General features: G+C 37.2%; 1 protein-coding gene across 1 annotated transcript in view; it reads right to left on the bottom strand.

Annotated features, from left to right (window-relative positions):
* Positions 1 to 7,536: 7,536 nt before the first annotated feature.
* The window catches only part of NRCAM (neuronal cell adhesion molecule), a 110,475-nt gene continuing 92,131 nt past the window's right edge, over positions 7,537 to 25,880 (bottom strand). Inside the window, 3 exon segments of the mRNA XM_019612653.2 lie at positions 7,537 to 9,877; positions 19,494 to 19,572; positions 21,095 to 21,226. Coding sequence (XP_019468198.1) covers positions 9,640 to 9,877; positions 19,494 to 19,572; positions 21,095 to 21,226 — 449 coding nt within the window. The 3' untranslated portion in view covers positions 7,537 to 9,639.

Genomic DNA, 25,880 nt, shown 5'->3' with positions numbered 1-25,880 from the left:
TGTGCCCAGCCTTCTGCATTACAAGGATACACTCTGGTTTTGTGCTTCACAGACTTTGCCAGGATTTAGCTCTATGAACGCTTCATGCAGTAAGGACAAAACAACCCCACCTGCTTTTTTTTTTTTTTCTATAAAACATAATGGTACAGCCATTCCTGAAGTGTGTTCTGTAGGTGAAGATGCACTGTAATGTGAACTTGCCTAAAAATCCTCACTGATGTCCTGTGTGTCTAAAATATCTACCAGAATTTTAAAAAGCCAAAAATGAATAAAATAGTGCAGTTTAAGTGCACTGCTGAGCAGCACGTGAAGTAAGAGCGTAACCAAGAAACACTACGAATCATCATCTGTGTGTCACCAGGTCAGTAACAGTCACTAATGGATGCTGGCACAAAGCATTCAGGGAATTCGTTTTCAGTACTTAGTTTGATTATCCATCCTACCAATAGCTAACATGTCAATATTTATTTCACCCAACAAGATGAATGAGTAGAAAAACATAGCATTCAGTGACTAGCCCAGCGCTTTGAAGGGGTGGGAAATGAAATGGACTTCAAGCATTAACCTCTATTTAAAAATGACCTCCCCCCCATAACTGCTTTCCCTTTGAGTGCGCTCCCAGCTGTAGGACTCAGCAGTGGGTGAGACTGTACCACAACAAAGAGCCCTGCAGTGCCTGGAGATGCTCAGAGAACTGACTTCACTGTGCTGAGCACAGGGAAGAGAAGACGTGACTCCTTCTGTGGGGCTGAGATGTGAGTTAAAGACGTTTTTAGCAAGGCTGTAGTTTCTGCTGCTATAGATTTCAGTTTGCGTTATCTTCAGCAGGAATCTACCCCACTGCATTTAACATCGTCATTTGTCTTCAAACATAGCCACACATACACTTCATATATTAGCCTATATTTGTTCACTGAAGTAGTTGAGCATTTCAGATTCAATATCTATGTGTTATTATATCAGTTCAAGTCTCACACAGAAAGCATGCTTGAAATTACAATTTAACTTACATGGAAAGTCTATAGCCAGATGCGGGATTAGGCCGCATTAATTGTCCTATTTGATTTTCAACAGACTTTGCTATGGTATACAGCATTTTTTCTCCAAACATCTTACTGAAAACATCACCGTACAGTGATGAACGGACGTAAATCACCTATCCTACTGGATGCATTAAAAAACTAAATGCCTGACAACAAACAAAAAAAAACAAGAACTAAACCTGCAGAAAAGCTTTAGATGAGTGACAGGGCAATTCATCTTGTTATCTTTTACAAAAAACATCAAATTACAACCATCAAAACCAGCAAATCCTACCTACAATTAAGAAGGATGTTGCAATCATTCTCCCAAAGCTTTTGTGTATAGAATTAAAATTTATACTTTGAGCCCCTCCAATGGTCCTTTTACTTTTATTTTCATTATTGCGGATCAGTGGCCAACTAGTTGGCCATAATCTCACAAAAAATGAACTACATTATAAAAGCAGTTTGTTTTTTTTAGTATTTGTAGCAGAATGTTTTTCAGTTGTAGCCTGAAATACATCATTTAGAAAAGAAAGATTGCCTTTCTGCCATGTGCTGTCTCTAGCATCGCTTGCTGGGGCTGTTGTGTCACTGCTGGAGGCTGCTGTCATTAGTGGAGAAACCCTGACACTTTATTAGACATTTATTCGCTAAAAACAAAAATTCATTATGCAAACCTCTGCCCAAAGACTTGCATAAAATGCCACAAGCAGAAGTCTCAGCTGGTATAAATTAACACAGCTTTGATGGCTTTGGCAGAGTGGCGGCTGAAGAAATCCGTCCCAGTTCCAGTGTCACAAGCTCTGCTCTCACCTCCAGCAGCAAGAGAATTTATCAGGTTTTCTTTGTAACCTTGGCTAGGCACCCCCTCTAATTTCAAACATCTTGTACTGCTGTGTTTTGTAGGAGACAAAAACATAATTATTTTTCTATTTTGTTTGGCTAAGACATCTAAGGTGTTTTTAACGCTTCTATTGTATTTTGATTATTGTATGCTTTCTCTTTTTATTCCACTCCCACCCCATCCAACAGGTGTCCTGCTGCAACACTGTCCACATCTTGTGATTATGTGATTCTGTGTGAATGAAGGTCACTCTGCCTTGCATTGCTGTGATGCAGACATGGCAGTACTCAGTGTAATGGACATTGCCCAGTCTCCTAGTATGGGAGACCCTGGCACGCTGAGATGGCTCCTGCAGGCACAGGCCCTGTAAAGATAATGCTGTCTGACAGTGTGGATCCAGTCCTGATTTCTTCATCTATTTTTTGGACAAGTGGGACTTCTGATATTGTGATGTCAAAAACATGCAATTGTTTGGCTAGGGTCAATCAAAATACAGGCTGGGCAGTAAGTATACGGAGAGCAGCCCTGTGGAGAAGGATATGGTAATGATGGTGGATGAAAAATAAACATCAACTGGCAAGGGGCACTTTCAGCTGAGAAAGCCAACTGTATCTGGGGCTGCAAGGTGAGGAAGGTGACTGTCCCCCTTTGTTCTGCCCTTGTGAGGCCCCATCTGGAGCACTGCATCCAGCTCTGGGGCCCCCAGCACAAGAAGGATGCGGAGCTGTTGGAGCAGGTCCAGAGAAGGGCCACAAAGACAGGCTGAGGGAGCTGGGCTTGTTCAGCCTTGGAAAGAGAAGGCTGAGGGGAAACCTCATTGCAGCATTTCAGTACTTAAAGGAAGTCTACAGGAAAGAAAGACGGAGAGAGAAGCTTTATTAGGGAAAATAGTGATAGGACAAGGGGAAGTGGTTTTAAGCTAAAAGAGAGGAGATTTATATTAGATATTAGAAAGAAATTCTTTACTGTGAAGGAGGTAAGGCAGTGGCACAGGCTGTCCAAAGAAGCTGTGGGTGCCCCACAGATGTTCAAGGCCACGCTGGATATGGCTTTGAGCAGCATGATTTTGTAGACAGTGTTTCCTGCCCATGGCAGGGAGTTGGAACTAGGCGATCTTCAAGATCTCTTCCTATCCAGACAATGATAATGGCTTTGTGATTGCCCAGATGGTAACGTGTTGCCTTGATTGACAGGGTTAATAGTGGTGATTGTCTTGGGCACGCCCAAAGAGGGCCAGCATGCACAGCTGTCAGAAAGGGACTGCCAGCCACTGAGCTCCTCCAGCCCTGCAAGGCATGCCCAGCTGAGTGTGATCTGCTGCCTGATTAGTTTATCTCACCCACATGCAACAAGACCTTAAGCCTTCCTCTTTGATGTGGAGATTAAGGGCAATCTTGACAGATTTAAAGACGATGAAGCACCCTACCTTGGGATCATAGGCTACTGGCCTACGGATTATGCAGTGTGGCCTTGTTGTGTGAATGTATCTCTTTTGCTTTCACAAATTCAGCTAAGAATAGCAGTCTGCCCTTTCAGGTGAGTCACAAAATCTGAGCTAATTGGCTACAAGCCAAATTGACATTAAAAAAAAAAAACACAAATACCTTAATTATTTTATATAGCTGCCAAACTCTGGTGCCCAGATACGCTGACCTGGGAGTTGGTAAAACAGCAAGGTGTTTTGGCTGATTCTGATTCTGCCTTCACCTTCAAAATCTGTTATTTTTCTTTGCCTCTGGGACTGGGCCAGATGCTCAATTTCATACCAAGCTCCCCTGCCCCACTGTTCTTATCTATCGACTTACTTTACAAACAGCAATTCTACCCAAAATGTCCCTGTAATTTAGGATCATGATAATAAATGTACAAATTAGAATAATATCACTAATATTACGTATCACCAAACATATCTGCAGGTACAGTACAGGTTAAACAACAAGAGGAACCAATTTCTGTACTTCCTCTTCCCATATTCTTGCTGCATCGCGCACGCAGAGTTACTGCTTCCTCATCCTCACAGGTGCTTTCTGGGCACAGCACTGTTCAAAAAAATAAAAGCCTTCACCGGAAAGTTCTTCAAAATTATGAGCTCAGTCCTATTATGTTTGTTAAAGTCTGCCTAGTCTCAGTGATCGTGGTTCTGACTGCAGCTCAGGGTTTGTCTGTGCTGCAGTTAAGTGATCCTGTAGTGGGGAAATAGGAAGATAAAATTTGTGCTGATTTCATCCTCCATTCACCCAGCTTCAATTTGTATCTGGGAGACCAAATGGTGTCCTCTGGCTGTTTGTAAGAGCAGAATAAACAGCATCTGGAAATATTTCCAACCTTCACTTCTCAGTGGTAGATGATGTTGTTAAAATAATCCCTGTCATGGGTCTACTCTGGCCAACAGCACTCTGTCAAATTATTCATAGACAACATTAGAGAACTGCTGAGGTGTTTCAAACAATAGAATGGAATAGAACAGTTCAGTTGGCATGTACCTACAAAGATAATCAAACACAACTGCAGTTTGGGTGTGCTAACTGTACTTCTCAATATAAGAAATATTCTGGATGTGGCCCGTTCCTGGCTATTTTTGTTGGTTCTGAGACGTCCAGCTCACAAGAGCAGATGTAGTTTTCATAGCCACAGGAAATTAAATGAGTAATATCCTGCACTTAATATTCTATACAGCTTATCAGCAACCCAGCAGCACCCTGAGAGGGGAGAAAGCAAAGGCTGGGGATACAGCTTGTAGAGTCTATTTAAAAAAGTTTGCTTTTAGGCCTCAGAAAGGGTGGGCAGTGGTTTTATTTCTTTTAGTAAAAAATAAATATTCTGAATAGAATTCCTATACAGATGTGGGTTGGTAGTTGTTTTTCTTTTTTTCCTTTTTCTTTTGAAAAACAATCAAATCATTATGAATTTGTACCTTATTATGTAGTATTTTATATATGCATATTTATAACAATGCATATATATTTATATATGTATAAAAGCTTTCATGCACGATGTGAACTTAGATGCGTTGTTTTGGATAGCTGCTTTCCATGGGCTTCTGCTAACGAGTAACTGTGACTTCCCCCTAGTGGTCAACTGTTATTTCTAAGGCTTAAAAATTAGGCTATCACTTTGAAAAAATCCATTTGTGTTAGAAAAAAATCAAACTCCTCCCTTTCTCAAAAGTTTACAGTCACTGACTAATTTTAATACAACAGCACAGTCTGCTTTCTTACTAAAGTGAAATATATATATAAATAAATAGAAAAAAATAAAATTGAAGAAGAGTTCAACATTGAAGAAGAGCCAGGAAGAGAAAGTAACCTCAGAAAGAAAAACAGTTTTTTCAGTGGTTCCCTTTGTAGTGTTTGTGCCAAGAGACCGCCAGAGTGGCCGAGCAAAGGGCTCTGTGATCTCCTCACTGTACGTCAAAATATTCCAGTCTATATCCACGTCACTTTCATTCACTCTGCTCTCTGACTTGGCCACAAGTTGTTTCAATTAACTGCCCCTTTCCCTTGTATTTTTTCTGAGGAAGCTCTTCAAAAACACTGATTCTGGCATCCCAGGTTTGAAGACCTCATCATGTAGAATTCTTCCTATTTTCCTTATCTAAAGAGCTTGGGAGATTCCCTCTCCTCTCAACCTGTTTGAACAATACTGGTGGAATTCCTGAGCTAAGGGAAAGGATTCTCTTCAGTTTGCCTTGCCCTATGCTTACAATAAGCATTTCCTTCCCAGGCAACTTTGCAGCTTAGTTCAAAAATTAAGGAAAGAAAACAATTGCCTTACGTGTGTGCGTGTTTGTCCATCTGTCTGAGTACTTCTTCCATCAGTTACTGGAAGTTTTCAACTGCAGCTACTAGCAGTTTTCAATTAAATTCAGGCAAAGGCAAAGGATTCAAGATGAATAAGTTCTTCTACGTCTCGTGGAATAAACAGTGGATAATTATGGGGGGGGGGGGAGAGGAATCAACAAAAAAATCTATTCATGCTGATGTACCCACAAGGACTCTCAGTGCAGCCCATATATTACAGACCATCTAATTGAAATATATTCTGAAGGCTGTAATGTAGAAAACTTTGTTTCCTTAGTCCTGTGAGGACTCGAAACTTTCCAGAGTGCTGTGTAGAGTGAGCTGCTATTGCCTGTCAGATGAGCTGTGGGAGTTCAAGATCAAAGCATCCCTTTTTAGAGGCCTTCGGATTAGGAAATAGGAAGATACAGATCAAGTGCAGTTTATTGTTGGAGGTAAACATAGTTCATTCCTCGGTAGAGCATGAGACCAAGCAGTTTCCAAGAAGTCGGACAACAGAGTCAGACTGCCTAAACCTCCCTTGTTCGAAGGCTCAGCTCTGAAGACCTGGCACAATAATTTGTACAACACAGCAGACCAGGGACGAGGTTTTTTACCTCCTCCTCACTTAGATCTAAAACATAATAGAAAGACCTAATTAAATCCTTTTTATAGCAGTGGCTTATATTTTGACATGTTTTTTTTCCAGTGGGCAGGGAAACACTGAAGTATTTTCCTAGGAACCATGTGAGCATAGAAGATTACAAGAAAAATTACTGTTGGGGTATCCTCTTTAATTCCCTCTGGATTTATACAATCACTTCAGTGAGAATAAAATCAAAAGCAAATGAAAATCACCAAAAGGAAGATGCAGCCACTTCATGTATCAGAACACTTTGGGAAGCATGCACATAAGAACATACCAACCTTTGTGTCTCCAAAAATGACTATCGTGAAATTTTCTGTCTCAACAAAGTCTAGTCAGCCCAGATGCCTCTTCCCAGGAATTACTCTTTTTTTTTCTAAATAGAAACAGCTGTACTTCATATCTCCCAGTCAATTTTCTAGAACATTGCTGGAAAAATCATCAGATACCTGAGCAGAAAAACAGGCAGCCTGACATTTGAAGGTGCCAGAATGGTGACTGCGCAGATGACAGACATGGGAATAGCCAGGGGGTTCCAGTTACAAAGATGGCTCAGGAAGCGGACAGAACAGCTTCTGATTCAGGGATTTAATCCCTCTTTGGAGCACTGTGGGCAAACATCAATCTTCTGATGTATTTCCTGAAGCATCTGTGCCTCTTGGAATCCATGGCTCCCCTGCAGAGCAACTGCCCTCCTGCCCAGCCTGTTTCCACTCATACACAGAATAGGCAAGATATGCAAAAAGCATTGCAATGGATTTTGTACACTGTAAGAGGTGCTGTTTCAAATCCTCTCATTTCATGTACTGCTAAATATCCAGTTTAAAAATGCTCCGAATTTTTTATGCTCTTTAGGCTTTAGGATCCTATTTGAAGGCTCTTAATTTGGAACGAACATTCTTATTTCCTCTTATTCACACTTACAAGTATGAACATGACTGTTTGTCTGTTTCGTTTTTTTTTTCTTCACAGAAACGTGACTAAATAAAGCATCTATGGAAGTAAAATATAAACTGCAGCAGATTTAAATGGCAAATGATCAGATAAAATTCACCTTTCTTTTTGAATGGTTGTATGTAAAGACCTGCAGTATTCCATAAATAATTTGGCAATATATATAGTCCTGTAACACTATGGCAACAGCTTCTGATAGAGTTGTTCCATGCTTTTTCCTACTTCAAATTCTTAATTAGATGGTAAATCAGATGTGATCTTTACTGCTAGTGTAAACAGAACAAACAGTGAAATTTTAAAACCACATTTATTTTTAATACAAAATCTGTTGCACTATTACAGAAGTAAGCCTGTATGTTTACCCCCACATGCACAGATCATTCAGCATCTACAATTAAATAAAATTATATTCTTTTTTTTACCAAAACCATTGGCAAATCTTAAGAAATTTTCTCTTTGTGCTTTGTAGTCAACGTTTGTATGATACACTTTTTGTTTCGGTTCCCGTTAGGAAAACTGATCAACAGAAAGCTCAAAGGTGCGAAAGAAGCTTATGACAGATACACTTGTGAGTACTTCAGTTGTACCTTCCCTACAATATATACATGGATGCTGCGAGGTGTGCTATGATCAGATGTAATGCACTGGCAAAAGCTCTGAATGGTTCAATTAGGAATCTGCAGTAAGAAAGCAGAACAGTTCACTATTTTGTTGTCACAGCAAAAAAAAAAAAAAAAAATTATATTGAAGTAGATGCCTTAAAATACCATGCACACCATTGGCTATAGTACTTCTTACACAGTACAACGTAAGCTTTCTTGTTTTATTTGTTTGTAACACCTAGAAGCATATAGCACCTACATTTTAAGTGTATTTACAAATTCAACAAAATATCTACATATAAAAAGCTTACTTAAAATTAAACTTGATGCAAGTTATGAAAAACCAATTTATTGGCAAATGAAACTGAGCATTCCTTCAACCATAGGTTGTTATAAAATTTATATTTGGAGGTAAACACTTGATTGATATTGTATGCGAGAAAATAATTTTGGAACTGATAATGGTAATCCTTTACCACTAAACCATAGAAGCACTTGTCAGATTGAATTCTGCAGTTGTGAGCAGTAACCCCACACTGCTTCGGGGTGTAGATAATTCCAAAGCTGCCACACTGGTTGGGCCGCGACACAGAGGGAAACGCACTCTTGCTGGTGAAGTTGGCTGCCTTGGTTTTTAACTCTTTGTTTTAGAAGAGCTTATAGCTTGCTGTGTAAGGAAGTAATTTACTTCTGGTTGCTTGATTACTTATTTTAAATAAATCTTCTAAGGCCATGAAAACCTGTTGTGCTGTAACCATCTAGAAAGTGTTTCTTTAACAAGGAAAAAAAACCAAACACTCATATTCTCATTTGTGTAATTTAAAACATTTAAAACATTCCAATTTTTAGCACAACAGTTTCATAACACTTTTTTATTTTACAGCTTTTGCTTTATGGCAATGATAGTAGTCCGCTAATCACAGTTTACTGCACCAACTGATTTCATAGTACAGTGCATTATGGAATGCATATTGTATAAAGGCACTGAATGTATTTTGCCCTGTATTTTCTGGAATATTTTCTCTCATTTTAAAGTTTTTCTTTCAGTGACTGTACAAATTCCAAAATGCATTGCAATGCATATCTTTTATACCCTAAAATCAATCCAACGTGTTTTGATGTAAAAAATAGAACACTGTACTGCTGTAATACTTGATAGATTAAAAAGGCTATAAAGTAATAGGAGCAAAGAGCAGATAATAGGGTCTCATTAAGCATCAGCAAATGCAAGTGTCATACTAAAATCATTTAGCAATTATATACTGTACATACTGTTCCTAACTGTCTTGCAAAAAGACATATGATAGCTAGACATTAAGTCACCAATTTCACAACAATGTCCACAAAGACATTGAAGTTCTATATAATACTACTATAACACTCTAACAATGAAAATGGAATTCATACCCAGGGATTCAGCTGAGGACCGCATAACAAACTGTCCATGTTTTTATAGTGAACGTGAGATTGTGAATTGTGTAGTATTTTTTTTCATGCATTATACCATGTTTTCAACAGGAAACAAAATTGTAAGTCAATGCTATTTTTTTCTGTGTCGTTTCCTTTTTTAGAAATGTAAGGAAATCCAAGCTTCAAACAGAATTTGAATTTTGTCTCTTGATTCATACTACCATCCCACTTGGTGTGTCATTATACCATATAATTGTACACGTTCTCATAGCATAAACACTTTGAGGTGAGGAGCTTTGTTACCTGCATGTTCATCGTACAAGAAGGAGGACGTACAAGTGCAAACAAACAGAAAACACAAGGGAATCAAGTTCTTTGATTACACAAATGAATTCATGGCATTTACAGGAGAAGGAGCCTCAGAACTTTCATTTCCTTCTGCAGGTTCTTTCTCTTTTTTACCGCTGTATTGTCCAATAAAGGAGCCATCCTCATTGAACTGGCCATTTACACCTTCTCCATAGTCAACTAAACTATCATCACTGTCTTCTTTTTTCACAGTTCTGTCTGACGGTGTCCGACTTCCTTTTTTTAGAGGTTTATGGTCCTCTGCATCACTGGAGACACAAACAAACAAACGAAAGGAATTAAGTGATGCACCATTTTGTAAGGCAAAATCAGTCATGCATGCAGAGTTCATAAGAAGCATGTGTGCAGCCCTATAATCCTGCAGTAAATCCACACACATTGTAGACACAAATCAATATGATGCAGTTGACATGAATGCATGGTGTAGTGATGGTTTAAACAGAGAATGCCTTCAGTGGAAGGTGGGTTTTTGTGGTTTTCTATTTTTATTTTTTTCATCGTGCATGACTTTTCAATGGTAAGACCTGTGCCCTTGGCTTGGAAGCAATTTAGATGAAACTGCAAGCATTAAGAAGGGGGTTGTAAAGTTACCAAAAAAATTATTTGTTCTTCAAAGTAACAAGATTCTGATGTGCTGTGAAGTTAGTCTGTTAAACTTCTTAATTTCTTTGACTCCTTCAACACGAATGAAGAATGAATTCGGTTAAATGGAATATACTGATTTTCTTTACTAGTACAAAGAAAATAACAGTGCTGCATTTCAAATAATTTGTTACATAATGCAGGCCAGACTTACAATTTTTAATCTTACCTTTCAAGAGACCTACATATTCCATTAAAAGGGTGCAGAAGAAACAAATGAAAATAGCCTAAGAAGAAAAGCAAAGTCCATATCCTGATAGTGATCAGTATTTTATCAATAATAAGTTGCTTTTAAAATTGCTAAAACTTTTACTGCATACAGGTAAATAAAAAAATTCAGCTTACAGTAGCTAGAAATGAGCAGTTAAGAGCATGCTTAGGTTTTTTATTACTTATGAGATCAATCTCCCTATCTCAAACCCATGTTCAGGCAATGATGATGATGATCTGGAGCACAACAGAAAAAGGCAAGGAAAAAAAGGCAGGGATGAAAGATCCATTTAGCAGAGTACTGCAGTCAGTAGAAAAGCTGCAGCACCATCAGCATCCCAAACAAATTTGTAGCTGTGGTAAGCCTGCATTTTGTGAAACAGATGCAGCTGGGCTCTTTTCTTAATCCTCAACACTGCACTTCAGTCTCAAGAGGAAGATTTCAGCAGCAGCTCCAAACCATCCCCAACTGAAAAACACTACTGGCAGTACTGAAAAAGCACTGTCTTAAACTTTGTCTTAAACAAAACATGTGACTTTATATAGGTATCAAAGACCAAACAATTTTTTTTTCCTTCATGACTTCCATCTTAAGGAAAATGTAAATAAACATGTGTTTATTTAGAATATAAGGAAATGAAAATACGTAAAATTTACATTAGTAGACTGAATATATGTTCAGCAAACTATTTTAACTGTGTAATTCCTTATAAACAAATACCTTAAATTGTCCCATAAGGTATTTGCTTTCCTTTTTCTACTGACTATCTCTGAATATCCAGAAAAATCAAAACATTATAGCATATACAAGGTCACATATTATAGGTTCACTGATAAATGCTCTATCGAGAAGTATTTCAGTAACCCACTACATAATTTTCCATCCAACTGGTATTCCATATCTCAACATCTTTTTTTTACTTCGGAAAACTCCAAGTTTTCACATTCCGAAAGAATATGCATGTAACATTTTTGTTTTTAAAAAGCATAGAAGAGATTTTATTTTCTATGCATACACAAAAGTGATAGGAACAATTATCTTATTAAAACCTTCATGTTAAAATTAAAATGTACAGAGGCCAAATACACTTGACCGTATTGGCTTGACTTTGTTTTTCGTTATTGCTGTGTACATGGCATTAGGATAAATATCTGATCATTGATCTTATGTGCTCACTGCAAACATATAGGTTATTAACACTTAAATGAATTCTGCTCCAAAATGTCAGTCATGCAGCAGCAAAGTGCAAATGTTTGTGACACTGCAAACACGAGCAGATTACAAAGACAGGTCATTTTGGAAAGATCTTGTATGTAAAAGGTAAATAAAGAATAGACTATCATAAATCCTAAGTATGAGTCTCTTAGTCAGATAGCAAAGTATTTTCTTCATTGCCCTCCTCTGAGGGCAACAGTCATTAAAACAGGCTATACAAAAGCAATGAAGACCAGACCCTCACATTGAATGATACCAGGTCCTATTCGCAGAGAAAAATGACCTGCAGTGTTTAATGACTTCTCAGTAATAGCATTTAGTAAAGAACATTGCTTCAGAATTGCTTATGCAGTAACATGTAGGAATGAAAGCAAATTAAAAATGCATTTGCACCCTATCCAACTGGTCAAGAAACTGTAAATGTTCTAAAGCATGATCCAATCCAATTCACTAGGCTGGAAGTATAAAGTAAGTACATAATATACCATTACTGTACTAAAAATATCCACATTTCAGACATTTTTGTGTTTAATCCAATAAAAAGCTTAATTTTAATTTTCAACTTTGATAAATATGTGAATAGAAACTTTTCCTTTGTGTTGATCTTTGCTTTGGAAACAAAATTTCTTTATAATCTGAACAATAAATAAATAATTACATGGTTGCATTCTGTCTGTATTTTTTCTAGATATTAGCAAGGATACAGATTCTACTGTCTGTATAATTAAAAACAAACAAAACTGCAGATTTACCTAGGAGTGTACCTGCATGGAGACCTGCATGGAGGTGGGTGCTGTTATAAGAGCACAGTTACAGCAGGTGTAAAATCAAACCTGAACCTGGGGATTCTTTCCTCTTTTGTGCCAGAAAAGTCCAGAAGGAAGTTCTCCCTGGCTCTGGCATTGAAAAAAGAAGTGGGATTATCTAAGGTGCTTTCTTTTCCTTTTTCAGGAAGAGGAAACACATTGAAAGGGGCCTTGAATCTTTGTCAAACTGGATTATAACACTTGTATTAGATGAGCACAGTGTTTTGGGTGGAAGGGAAAGAAAGGGAGGATAGAAGAGAAAACAAAAAGGAGAGAGAGAAAAAAAAGTGAAGACATCAATATTTTTGACAGCACTTTTGCAACCCTGGGTGTGCAAAACAGAGAAGGGACTCTGGCACTCTGGAGAAATGAATGGGTTTTCTGTGTGCTGCCAAGAGGCAAACTACAAAAGCCACACAGTTGTCCTATTATTAATATTGATGTCCAAAGAGTTATATAACACTTTACACTTTAGACTATATAATATTGCAAAAACACATTAAGGTCAGAAATTTTGATACAGTATCTGCAAGATTTTCTAATGACTGTTCATAAAAACAGACCAAAATGTAACCATCAAAGCTCACACTTTCTTTTAGTTTTTGTTTGGGCTTTTCTTGCTGACTTTTAAGCTTATCTAGTGTAATATTCTGAACTGAAACAGAAAGCACAAGTTGGGTTAACTAAAATTACAATGGAAAATTTAAGAAGTATTTTGAAATGTGTCATGTATGCAGCGCTGACAGCAGTAAGACAATAAGTACTGGAATGCAACAAGAGATGAGAATGTAACTGAATTTTATCTTCAGATCAGAAGACCATGAAACGAAGATTAGGGACACCTTCTCTATTTGTTGTCTATTAGTTGTTTTACCAGCTTTTTAAGGATGAAAGTTGCTCAATAAACACAGAAATGCACTTGACATTTTGGTATGTACCAATATGTATCAGGCGTTTCATGCCATTTCAACAAGAATTTGATAGTAAGGCAGACTCTAAAATTCTAAATACTTTCCTGAGATAACTGCTAATACATATTTCTTTCCCTCTTAGTTCTATGAAACACACAGTAAACTTGAAGACAATGATTAAGAGAGATGAAGTATGGAGGTAAAAATAATGTGTAAATGCAAAGTACAAACATTTTTTAAAAAGTACTTCCATTTCACAAAATCATCAGTTATTGAAAGAAATATGTACCTTGAAATCTCCTTTCTTCTTTCAACTTTTCAACTTTTCTTCCTTAGATATGGGTACATGCAGCAACCAGTCAGAATGGGGAAGACAGTATTACGATGCCTCTGCAGTCCAGCAGGCAACTAGTTCCCACTAAACTTTGCCACATTCATGGACATGCAAAACAACTCAATATATGGTTAGCAATATACTACTTTTTCTTATAGCACAGCTGTCAGATGAAAGGCAACACAAAACAAACCAAATGGGTAAAGCATTCTGGGATATTGGATGCAGAAAGAGGATGACAAGGAAGAAATTTGTTGGCAATGAATTTCTTGTTTTGTGCCTTCAGGTCAACACACCAGAAATATTTAAGTATAAGCACACAAAGGCACAGAAGTATGTTACACTGTGGCTTTGTTGTAGATTCCAGGACAACCTCTGATCCAATGCCTGATGGACGTCTGCTCACACTCCTTAACTGATAAGAGATCCTGAGGATTGTGCAGATTATACTTTTCCCTACACTCTTACACAAATAATTCAGATTTCAAAACGTTGTACTATTTCCAATCTACCTAAGACAAAGGCACATCTATCTTATTGGTTGTTTTTTTTTCTGAGCAGATTTTCTTTAGCATGTTTGTAATCTTCAATCATGGCAGAAGCTGAAAAAACTGAAGACTAAGTTCCTGGCAGCAGGCTGAAAAAGTTGTTAGCCTAAGAATCTGATCTACTCCTAGTGAAAAGTTGTAAAGAAAAATCCACTTAAGATAAATTTAATCAAACTGTCCACCCTTGCTATTAGGAGAAAAACTGTACAAAGAAAAAAACAAAGAACTGATTTTAAAAAGTAGGTGACACAGATGCTCAAGAATTAAAATAAGAACCATCGGAGAAAGAATGCATGTGTGAATGAGGACACAGTAAGATCACTGCCAAATCCAATCAGACTATTCAGAGTCAGGAATCCTCCAGGGGCAGTCTACTGACATCATCTGTAGTGCTAGAAAGGCTCAACCTTACAACTGTTGTGAGGCACAAATCATTGCTAGGTTCCCCTGGAAACAAACCTAGACTGCAATAAATCATAACAAAATATTGTTGCATGTACAAACTATATCCTCATTGCTAGTCAACCTAGACAAACCAGGAAGACTAATACATTATCTATTGGTCTCAGAATTCTCCATTAACCATTTCCAGAAAGTCTCCCATAGCATAGCTAGGAATTTCTAGAAAAAATAATCTGTGTCAAAATGATGAAGAAAGGAGGCAAAGGAATTCAACAAAATGTGCAAATATCCTGTGTAACCACACTAGCAGTCCTGCTTCTATAGATGCCTTATCCTGTTTGATCTTCCTCTGAGGACAAATACACTGGGATATCATGTAAGGAGAGACGCAAAAAGCTCTAATTTCATGAAGCTAAATAAGAAATGTACGCCTGCAATCTCTCCTCACCCGTGAACCAACAGATCTATAGACACCATTTGTTCCTAAACTCTCTTGATCTATGACCCAGGACAGAAATTTGGGCTGATTTATATAGCTGACTGGAACAGGAGCTCTGTGTAGTCTTTGTTTTAAATTTAAATAAACACATTTATACCATTTGTTGTACTTCTTGCAGTTTCTTAGTGTAAACATTGTCCAAAATTCACTGTTTTTTCCAAACCACTGGGATTGTAGAGAAACAATTCTAGAAGAACTGTGTATGCCACCGATCACAGGAACACTGTACATCCAGTCAATCTGTGATCCCAGAAACATTACTTTTTCCTCCATGAGATCAATATGGAAGAAAATACGCTATTTTCTGCAGAAAATATGCTCTCAGAAGAAGAAACATCATTGAAGACTGCAACATTTCAAACAAGTCCAAGCCACTCCAAGAATACCGGGAATACTAGAAGCTGAATGTGCCAAAAACCTCCCTATAACTTCTCTAGGAAATGATAATTAGCAATTAAGATTTAAGTAATTTAATAATTTAAATCTTATTTTGAAATAATACATTTTCAAAACATTGGCCTTACTTGCCCAGAAATATTGAAGTTTATTCAGCATAAATTTATGTATTTTTCAGTCTCCCCAGTTCTTGAGAAAGGATGATAGTTTTAGCTGTTCTTAGAAAGTTCCTCTTGATGGTCTGGTATCTCTTTGAAAATGAGATGTCCTTTCATAGCTGGCATGAAAAGACTGTGAGACCTTGTATTTTCCCTTTCCTCCTTTAAACTTTGGAGGAGAACGGAAGGAACTCTGAGACTTGTGAGGATAAGAAAATGAACTGCCAAAAGAGCATTTTTTTTTCATCTGATGTAAGGAATGTTTGTGTTCTGCAAAATCCTTCAGGATCTGGACCAAGGATTCACCAAATAGCTTGCCACCAGTGTATGGTAGAGAGAGCAGCTGACATCTGAGATCTAGCGATGAGGTCCAAGGACGCAGCCATATAGCTCTCCAGGCTACTGTGAGACATGCAACATTTTTAACTGTGAGTCTAAGCGAATCCTCAGCTGCATCATGGATAAAGTTAGCTGCAAGTTTACACAGTCTGTGTTTCCTCTGTATGGCACTAGATGGGACACATTTTCTTTTGACTCTGGCTTGTTCTTCCTCCAGCCATAATAGTAATGCCTTAGAAGCATAAGTGCAGTAGATAGACACTCCAAGCTGGGCTGCAACCAGCTTGAAAGATCTTTTGATTTCTTCTTCAATCTTTCTATCAGTAAGATCTTTAGGGAGAGCATCCATGTTAGTAGGCATTGAAAGCACAGAATCAGCAGTAATCAATGGCCTGTCTACCTTAGGCAAAGTGCCCCACAAAGCAGCTTTATCCACTGGAAGAGGATACAGCTTACGTAGGATTTCTGGGGCTTCGTGTTTTGCCTCAGGATTACCCCAAATCCTACAGATGAAATTTTCCACTGTTGAATGGATAGGAAGTGCATTGTCTACCTTGCCTTTTTCAGATAAGGCAGGCATTTCTCCTGAAGGGCATTCACCTTTGGAAGTTTTCAGCATTAACACTCTTTTAATGTGCTTGAACAGATAACTCTGGTTTTCCATGCCAAACTTACGTACAGCATCTGGTCCTTCTTCATCTTCTGTAGGGGATTCAGATGACACCTCATCATCTTCAAGGGATGAATCAACCTCCAAATCCTTGTAAGCATCAACTCTCTCCTTCCCAGAAGTTGCTTGATCTTTTATACTGCTTATTTGATCAGATTCAAAAGTTTGGGAACTGCTTCCCATTTCTTCTAGAGAAACTACTGGAACTTCTGTAATTGGTATCCTGGGATGCTTTATTGAGTGGGACCTAGTCTGTGCCACAGAAGTTATACTTTGTCTGGCTGATGTGAGTGCATCCTTTAAGACAGTAGCTAGCTCAGGCAAAATTACAGATTTCATTAATGAATTCTTTTCAGATTCAGAGAAATGAGTAGTAGCAGAAGGTCTTACCTTCCTGTGTTTGGAGTTCTGAGTGTCTTCTGAATCTGAGCTGTAGTAGTCTGGGGTCTGGCTGAACCGGTGCAGGAGAGAAGAATGCTGCCTTGCCAGTGGGCCACGAATTGAGTTGCAGCTGAGGGGTTGGTGGAAAGGGTGTGGATGTCCTGCCTGAGAATTTGAACCCTCATCCAAACCCATTATTTGTTGCTCAGAAGCATGACATCTAGAGCCATGCCTGTATATCCATTTGTCTGACCTTTTCCCCTCTTGGCAGAGGGAAGCAGAGACAGAACTAGCCCTTCTAAGCTCTGAAGACTGCCTAGCCTTCCTCCTGGTGAAGGAGGCCTCTGATCTGATGTTGGAGTATTGATCCCCTGACCTTCTGAAGAAGTTGGATCTGTCAGATCTCACAGACTTTGCTTTGGTAAAGACAGGGTCTGCTTCAGAAGAACTTGCACAGCTACCTTTTCTTTTCTTTTCCTTGTCCATTTTCTTTCCTGTCCAAGCAGACATGGACCTGAAGTGATGAAAAAAGTTCAAAATACTCGGATTTCCAAACCTTTCAAAAATCACATTTTTGTTCAAGGGAGACCCTATACCCTTTGTCCTCATAAAAGCACTGCATCGTGACCAGTGCCATGTGAGACAGACAAACTGGGAACTGAGTGACTGCAGGGATGCTGGGCTGCAGAGAGAGTGCCAAGATATCTTCTGTAATCTGACTGGTTGCTGCTGCTGCCCTGTCTCTAAGGAAAAAAGAGGAAAGCCCAACATAGACTAATTACACAGAAATACATTTTAGAAAGGAGTTTTTGCATGGTAAATAGGATAAGCATATGAACAAGTCTTAAAGCTAGGCATGCAAATGTCCATTTTCACTAGACAAGTGGTATATAAATAAAATCATTTAACAAAACACTATATGATTCTTTAGATTGACTTAAGTCTCTTCAATATGGAGACAAATTCAAATTCTGCTACAGGTCACACATGAAAGTAGATTTCAATAATTTTACTTTAGACCTAAGAAAACATATATTCAAGTCACAGAATTTGTGCAATTATGTATAAGGGCCAGCTTCTGCTGCTGAAAGTTCCAAGTACTGAAAAGCAGAGGAGTGATAAATGAGAATGCAAACTGGACTGCATAGGAAAATGTATACAGTACTTATTTACATCTGCTTCCAAATGCTGGTTTATACTACTGCTTTTATCAGCTAAATTTGATTAGTACATATGCACCTAAGGCTGTAAAAAAATGGCACACAAAAATGATTGACCTAAGAACAGAGTAGTATTGTTTAAAAACAAACAAACAAACAAAAAAAAAAACACAAGTAAGAACAAACAGAAACTGTTCTTTGGTATTCAGAATTGGAAATCTAATGCAGTCAGATCTATATGCACGTTTCCCTTACAGGAGAAAGCTAAAGCAAGAGAATTTTTCTTAGGTAAAAACTAGTTTTTTGTTTTTTTTTTAAATCTGTGTAAGTTAAGCATTTTCAAAATAATAAAGGGTGTTTACAATAATTTTTAACACAGCAATACATTTTAAAATGCATTACAAAACCTAAATAAAATATATCAGCATAGACATATTTAGAAACTAAGAACATTATTTGAAAAACTGTGGTTCAAAAACACTAAATAATATGCTGTTGTTTTATTTAATAATCTATACTCCTGTGAATGGACTTCCCAAAGCATGCTTCTTGTGATGTCAGGAGATTCAGGTAGACTACTTTTAGAATGAAGGAATAGAGTCAGGAATAAGAGCTGTGTTGCATGCTTTGAATCTGCTTTCTCTGCCTTGCACTGAAATACATGGATGGAAGATCTGTTTTTTCCCGTAGGACATTCTCTCACCTCCATGTCTAATGTTGCTGCCTTTTATTAGATCGGGTGTTACCATTTATGGCATTTTAAATGCATTTGTTTTCCAGTCAGTGGAACACAAGACTGTCTTTATTAAACTTCAATTAGAAATGTATTTTCAAAAAACATAATGTCAAATGTACTCTAATTGAAAGGTTGAAAGCATACTGTATTTGATATTTTAAGTACCTGAAACATGGGTTTACAAAAAAGGATTCCTCCCTTTGAGACAATTGTGTTTGAATCTGGATTTCAGCTTGCAATTGTGGCTTTTTCTAAACTCTCAATTACTTAATCTCGGATTTTTATTTTTATTTTTCTTATAGCATAGTTGAAATGCTATCTACAGTTCTATAAAACAATGGAAGCAGAATCTTTCTCAACACTGAAATAAAGTTAGTTTTGAAATTGCAAGTGTGATATTACATAAAGTACATGTGATACGAAGAGTGAACACAACAAACCACATCAACTGCTCACCTGTATTCACCAAACGTTCCATCATCTTCCTTCATAGGCTGTATTTCTGGATCAGCATGTGCATCCTCCTTTTCCTTCACTACAATATTTGAAATAATAACTTTTATCATTAAACTGCAAGGCTAGAAACCTTAAGACCTTAATTTCTCAAACCAATCAGATTTGGCTAGAATATGATTTAAATAAGAACAATTTATTGAACTGGAGCCTTAGACTAATACATGTTTTCTTTTGAAGGAAAAGATCTGTTAATTACAGAATTTTATCTTAATTCAAGCACAAAACACCGTGTCATCCTGCATGAATAAAACTTTTCCTTTCTTTCATTTCAAAATAAATACTTGTTAAAAAATACGGAACTATTTTATTTTCTTGTGTTATTAGCAGAGCTATTATTTATTGAAATCTGAATATCCACATTCCATATTGCCTCTTGATATTTCTCCCACATCAACTGATGAAATTGAATCAAATTCACTTGTATTCACTGATTGTTTCTTTCTGCTTTCATGTCATGCCCTAACAATGCAGTAAAAGTATTGCAATAGAGTCTCCAGGAAATTTTAAACAGCATTTGATAAATGTTAATATTGGAAAAGAATAGGCTTGGTCTGTCCATTATTTCTTTTCGTTCTATGACATGATCAAAAGCAAAGGAAAAACACATAAAACAGAACCTAAATTTAACACAATCTTATCTCTTGCACATCCCTGTTACAGTTTGCATTCACTGGTAAGACTGCGTATGTGTTGTGTTAATTTTTGCATGTAATTTGTCTTCATGCAACCATGCAGCACAGAAACCTGCTAGTATCTGAGGAGATAAATGTTTACATAAAAAATATTCCTATAAATTAGGAGTGTTGTCATAGTAAAATAATATACTGGTCAACAATTATCTTCACCATGGTTTTCTTTGTCTTTTCATTTCCTTTTTTTTTTAAATATTATTTTTACCATTATTATTATTATATTATTACTATTTTTATTTGGATATTATTATTACCTTATCATTACTTATATATTGGATTATACTGCTATATAATCCAATATATTGCCTCTTATATTTTATTCTGGTCATTTCCACACTTAATTTGTACATCATCAGTTTATACACTGTTGATTAAAATGATATAAATCATTCCTCATAATAATTCATAACACCTTGAAATGTATCTGGCTGCTGTAATTTCATATTAAATTAATTCAATACTTTTTTATAGCTATCGGTAATCTGAAGATGACATGCTAAAATTAAGACAAAAATAATTTAATAAGAGTTCTAAATCAGCTCTTTCTGGTGAATTAAAAGACTAAACTTGGGGCATGCAGTTCTGGCAGAATGGCCAAGTATCCCAAAGAAAACTCAACCCTCTCTAAAGTGTTAATGTAGGGTAATAGAATCAATCCTCTAAAGATGAGTGAGAAAACTCTTTTTAGGGACTGAAGTTCTCTACCAGTAGGCAGATTACTCCCAATGAGCCTACCAAACAATAAGACTGATTTCTCATATATAAATGCAATTGTGTATAAACTGAGATCTGTGATAAATGGATTGATTACCAGGAGATAACTTTTACTTTTATTGTTACATATCGTACCTGGATATTTGCCACCTTTATTCCTCCTTATGAAGCAAACAATCAGTAAAATCAAGATAAGAAGTGCAACAGCACACATAAGTCCAATGAACCATCCTTGAGTAGCAATGTCTACCTGCCGACTTGCCATTGCTAGAGTAGAAAAAAAACATTATGAGAAGTTTACCTGCATTAAAATTCTATGTTAATTAAATTAAATAATAGTCAGTATTCATCATTTATTAATTAAGGAATAACACTTGCAAAAATTAGTATTAAGAAAAGTAGTGATATTGTATTTAGTGAATATTTTCATTATTTAAAATATTTCCAAGGAAAAGTGCACAGAACTTATTTTTGAATATATAAGAATTCTGCCAACTTTTTTCAACATTTAGGCTTAGCAGCTATTTTGCAAAACCATGTACACATACTGTCTTGCTTTTCACGAATTTCAGGACCGTGTTCAACCATTTTACATTAATTGAACTACTGAAATGAAATTGCAAATTGTAATTCACACAAACACTTAGATTGCATTACCGAAATGAATAAAAAGGCAATAATCATTAGCTACTGCACACCTATTAGTCAGAAACAGAAACAGATGGGTCATTCAAGACCATAACATTCAATTTCAACTAAAAATCAACAATGAAGCATCCTTTAAAGCCTTATTAAGCATAATGTGTTCTTCCTCTCCTCAAATGTGTACAGCATCCTAAAATTTATCGTGATTGCCATAATTTAGTATTAGTGAGAACTTAACACAAAGCAATTGGGAAGCTTTTCCTTTACACTATTTCTCTCCAAATGCTGATTCTATTTGGAAAATAATGTGAACAATAAGGAAACACTACAGTCACGAGTGAGGAAAGAAATTATCTGTGTGGTTTGGTGGCTGGAACTGCTACTAGTCTTTGACACAGTAGGAGGATTTTCCTGGATAACCTTATTTTCCACTCTCCTACTTGGAAATACGCTGGCCAGCGACTGCCCTTAGGATCTGGGAGAAAGATGGAAGGGTGACAGAAGCTGGAAATGTGAGCTATAGATAGAAGAAGACATAAAGGTTAAGTAGATGGACATCCACTGAAACCTTATTTATTCTCCTCCAAGCCTCAAACCCAAGAGTTTGAAACTGTGTGGAGACTCATCTCTGTCTTGAGAGACATAAACAAAGATCATCTTTCCACATGAATGAGGAAAGTCACGTGCAAAGATTTCCTATGTACAGCTCATATAGTATTTTGTTTCAGTATTATTTTTTTCTGACTTCATGAGTTAAGCCAATTTTAGTAAGGATCAATAGATCTCAGCTTAGAAGACACTTTGCACTACAGCCAGATTGTACCAGGGAGCTGGGCTCGATCTTTACGGGTCTCTTTCAATTTAGATGTTCTACAAATACTTATTTGTTCAGTATATCAGCTCCCATGGCACAAGATTTCACCTGTATCCACTAGGTAATGCCTACGGGCTGGCTTCTAGTGAAGTGGAGGGCATAATGCACAAATAGCTTTTCACACAGAAATGTGAAAGTCATAGAATCCCATAAAGATTTTCACCTTTCTTTGAGAAGATGTGTCTTTAAGAGAAAGCTCATAAGAACATATTACAGAGAGTCCATTTTCAGTGAGCACTGACTGTCCAAGCTCATTGAACTACGAGTCCACGTGATACATACAGCACACACTCTCTTCCCCTTACAAAACATGGAGAATATAAACTGGTAATAAGCCCATGCTTGCATCCTTTGAGCAATACTGGAGTCTTGCTTGGCAGACAAGAGCTGATAAGAGACTGTGCTGGAGTGGCAAGCACACTTACAAGAAAATGTAACAGTTATAGGTCAGAATTCAAGTCCATGTCTCAGTGTTATTTCTTAGTTCAGAGAGGCTGAGGCAACTAGCTTGTAAACATCAGCAACATATGGTCCTAGAGGGTCTTCCATGTGCTGCATGAAGACTGTAAGTACCTCTGAGTATTAGTTTAACCATTTTTACATTAAAATGTTAAAAAGTCTTATGTGTGTATACATATATATATATATAGTCTTTATATATATATACATATTTATACCTTATATACTGTAAGTATGTAAATATCAATACAAAGGACAATCTTAAACAAAATCTCGAAGGCAATCTTCCTCTGAATTGCAAATCGTAGTAATATATATTTTGTTTTCATAATGAGGTCAAAATTATTTGGAGTTTTTTACATATGCATTTATAATAAGGCATTAAAGGTTGTATAATAAATACTATAGCAAAATGCAAAAGCACATTTAACATTCAAATATAATAAAAAATAGCAACAAGCAAAACAACTCATGCATAAAAGTATTTAAGATAGATGGGAAAAAGCAAAGATGAAAACTTACTTATGCAGCTTCCTGTACTCTTTAACTTATTACATACCCAGTGAGGAGATGTTTCTGGACCTCAGTGCAACTATAAAAATGGCACAGAATTTCCTATGCACTCTAAGCAAATCATCTGCCACAGGCAGAAAAACATTTACTGCTACTGAACTGCTAATGCAATACACTACTGGTATGCTTAAAAAGACAAAATGTGCATTATGAAGGTGTTCTGTAGGAAAACTTGCTAAAAAAAAAAAAGGCAATATGCCAAATATTGCAGTTGATTTCCTAATTAAGAAAGCATTCCACACTCCAATATTTTTCTTGTTATCTACTTCATTGTTTGCAGCGTTTAAAAATATGATCTAGATTAAAGACAGTGTGACATACATTTTTTCTTTAAGAAATCACACAGAATCACAGAATTATAGAGGTTAGAAGGAACCTCTGGAGATTACTGAGTCCAACTTCCTGCTAAATCAGGTTCCTTAGAGTAGGTGGCTTTTGAATATCTCTAGAGAAGACTCCACAACCTCTCTGGGCAGCCTGTTCCAGTGCTCTGCCAAAGTAAAGAAGTTCTTCTTTACATTCATATGGAACTTCTTGTGTGCCAGTTTGTGCCTGTTGCCACTGGGCACGCTGAAAAGAGTCTGGCCCCATCTCCTTGACACCTTGCCATTAGATATTTCTAAGCATTGATAATATACCTTCAGTCTTCTCCAAGTTGAACACTCCCAGACTTTCCTCATAAGAGAGACACTCCTTAATCATATTTGTGGCTCTCCTTTGTTCAAGATCTCTGTCTTTCTTGTATTGAGGAGCCCAGAACTGGACACAGTACTCCAGGTGTGGCCTCACCAGGTCAGAGTAGAGGAGGAGGATCACCTCCCTCAAACCTGCAGGCCATGCTCTTTTTCATGCAACCCAGGATACCACTGGCTTTCTCAGCCACAAAGATGCACTGCTGGCTCATGGTCAACCAATTGTCACCAGGACACCCAGGTCCTTCTCTGCAGAGCTCCTTTACAGCAGGTCAGCCCCTAACCTCTACTGATGCATGCAGTCATTCCTTCCCAGGTTTAAGACTCTGCTCTTGCCCTTGTTGGACTTCATAATACTCCTCTCTGCCCAACTCTCCATCCTGTTCAGGTCTCGCTGAATGACAGCACAGCCTTCTGGTGTATCAGTCACTCCTCCCAGCTTTGCATTATCAGCAACCTTGCTGAGGGCGCACTCTATTCCTTCATTCAAGTAATTGATTAAGATGTTGAACATGACTAGATCTAGTACTAATTCCTGGGGATCAGCACTAGCTATAGGCCTCTAACTAGACTGTGCTGCAGACTGCAACCCTCTGAGCTCTGTTAGTCAGCCAGTCCTCAACCCATCTCACTACCCATCAATCCCACACTTCCTAAACGAACCTACAAGGATGTTACGTGAGACTCTGTCAAAAGCCTTGCTGAAGTCAAGGTAGACAACATTCACTGATCTCCCCTCCAGTCTTGACATAGTAGAAGACTGGATTGGTCAAGCATGGTTTGCCATTGGTACATCCATACTGACTACACCTGATAATCTTTTCTGTGTGTATAACATTAGATCAAGAATCACAAACAGTGCAGTATATGCATAAAACAATGTCTTTAAACTCCTTTTAAATCCCCTTCTTCCTTAGTAACACGAAGACATGAGCCAAGGTTCATTCACAGTTATGTATAGAATTCCTTATCTGTCAGTTCAGTACGCTTTGTTCAGGAAGATGCTTTTGGGAAAGCTTCCATTCAGCTTGTTTTAAGTTACACTGCAGACTTGATCCTTTCTTTACTGCTGCTTCAAGCTTTGGATTTTGTGTATTTGCATAAAATTCTAGCATTGCCTTTATACTAGTTGTTGTCCCTGGCACAAATAAACTCTCTGTTTGGCCCATGCATATTTGTTTGGCACTGTTATTCAGCACTGTATTTTCAAAGCTTTCCTGTAACATAATAAACTGTGATCAGAAATGGAAGAACAGATAGCAAAAAAAGTATATGATTTTAGAAAGCGTTCACATTCAAACTGGTATATTCATTATTTACTTTGTTGTCTCGTAATTATTACACATTGTTCAAACATATTGTCATATTTAAACTACTTTCTTAAATCATAGCATTCTGCAATGGTGATGCTACAGCTAAATAACTATGCATGGATCAAAATGCTTGGAATGAGCAGCAATACAAATAAATAAAAATAGCTGACCGAGAACATGCTGTGATGACAACAACATATTCAGCATTAACATAAAAAAAATCTTCCCATAGAGCTCCTCCTCTAAGTGAAATGAACAAACATTACTGATTTGCTTACCACTGCACTCCTTTTCAGTGTAATGATATAGAACTAAAGTAGTCTTACTGACTCACAAAATATAGTTTGTGAAATCAAAATAATTAT

The sequence above is a fragment of the Meleagris gallopavo genome, chromosome 1, assembly GCF_000146605.3.
Source record: "Meleagris gallopavo isolate NT-WF06-2002-E0010 breed Aviagen turkey brand Nicholas breeding stock chromosome 1, Turkey_5.1, whole genome shotgun sequence".
Taxonomy (NCBI): Eukaryota; Metazoa; Chordata; class Aves; order Galliformes; family Phasianidae; genus Meleagris; species Meleagris gallopavo.
This window is presented reverse-complemented; position numbering and strand designations above follow the sequence as displayed.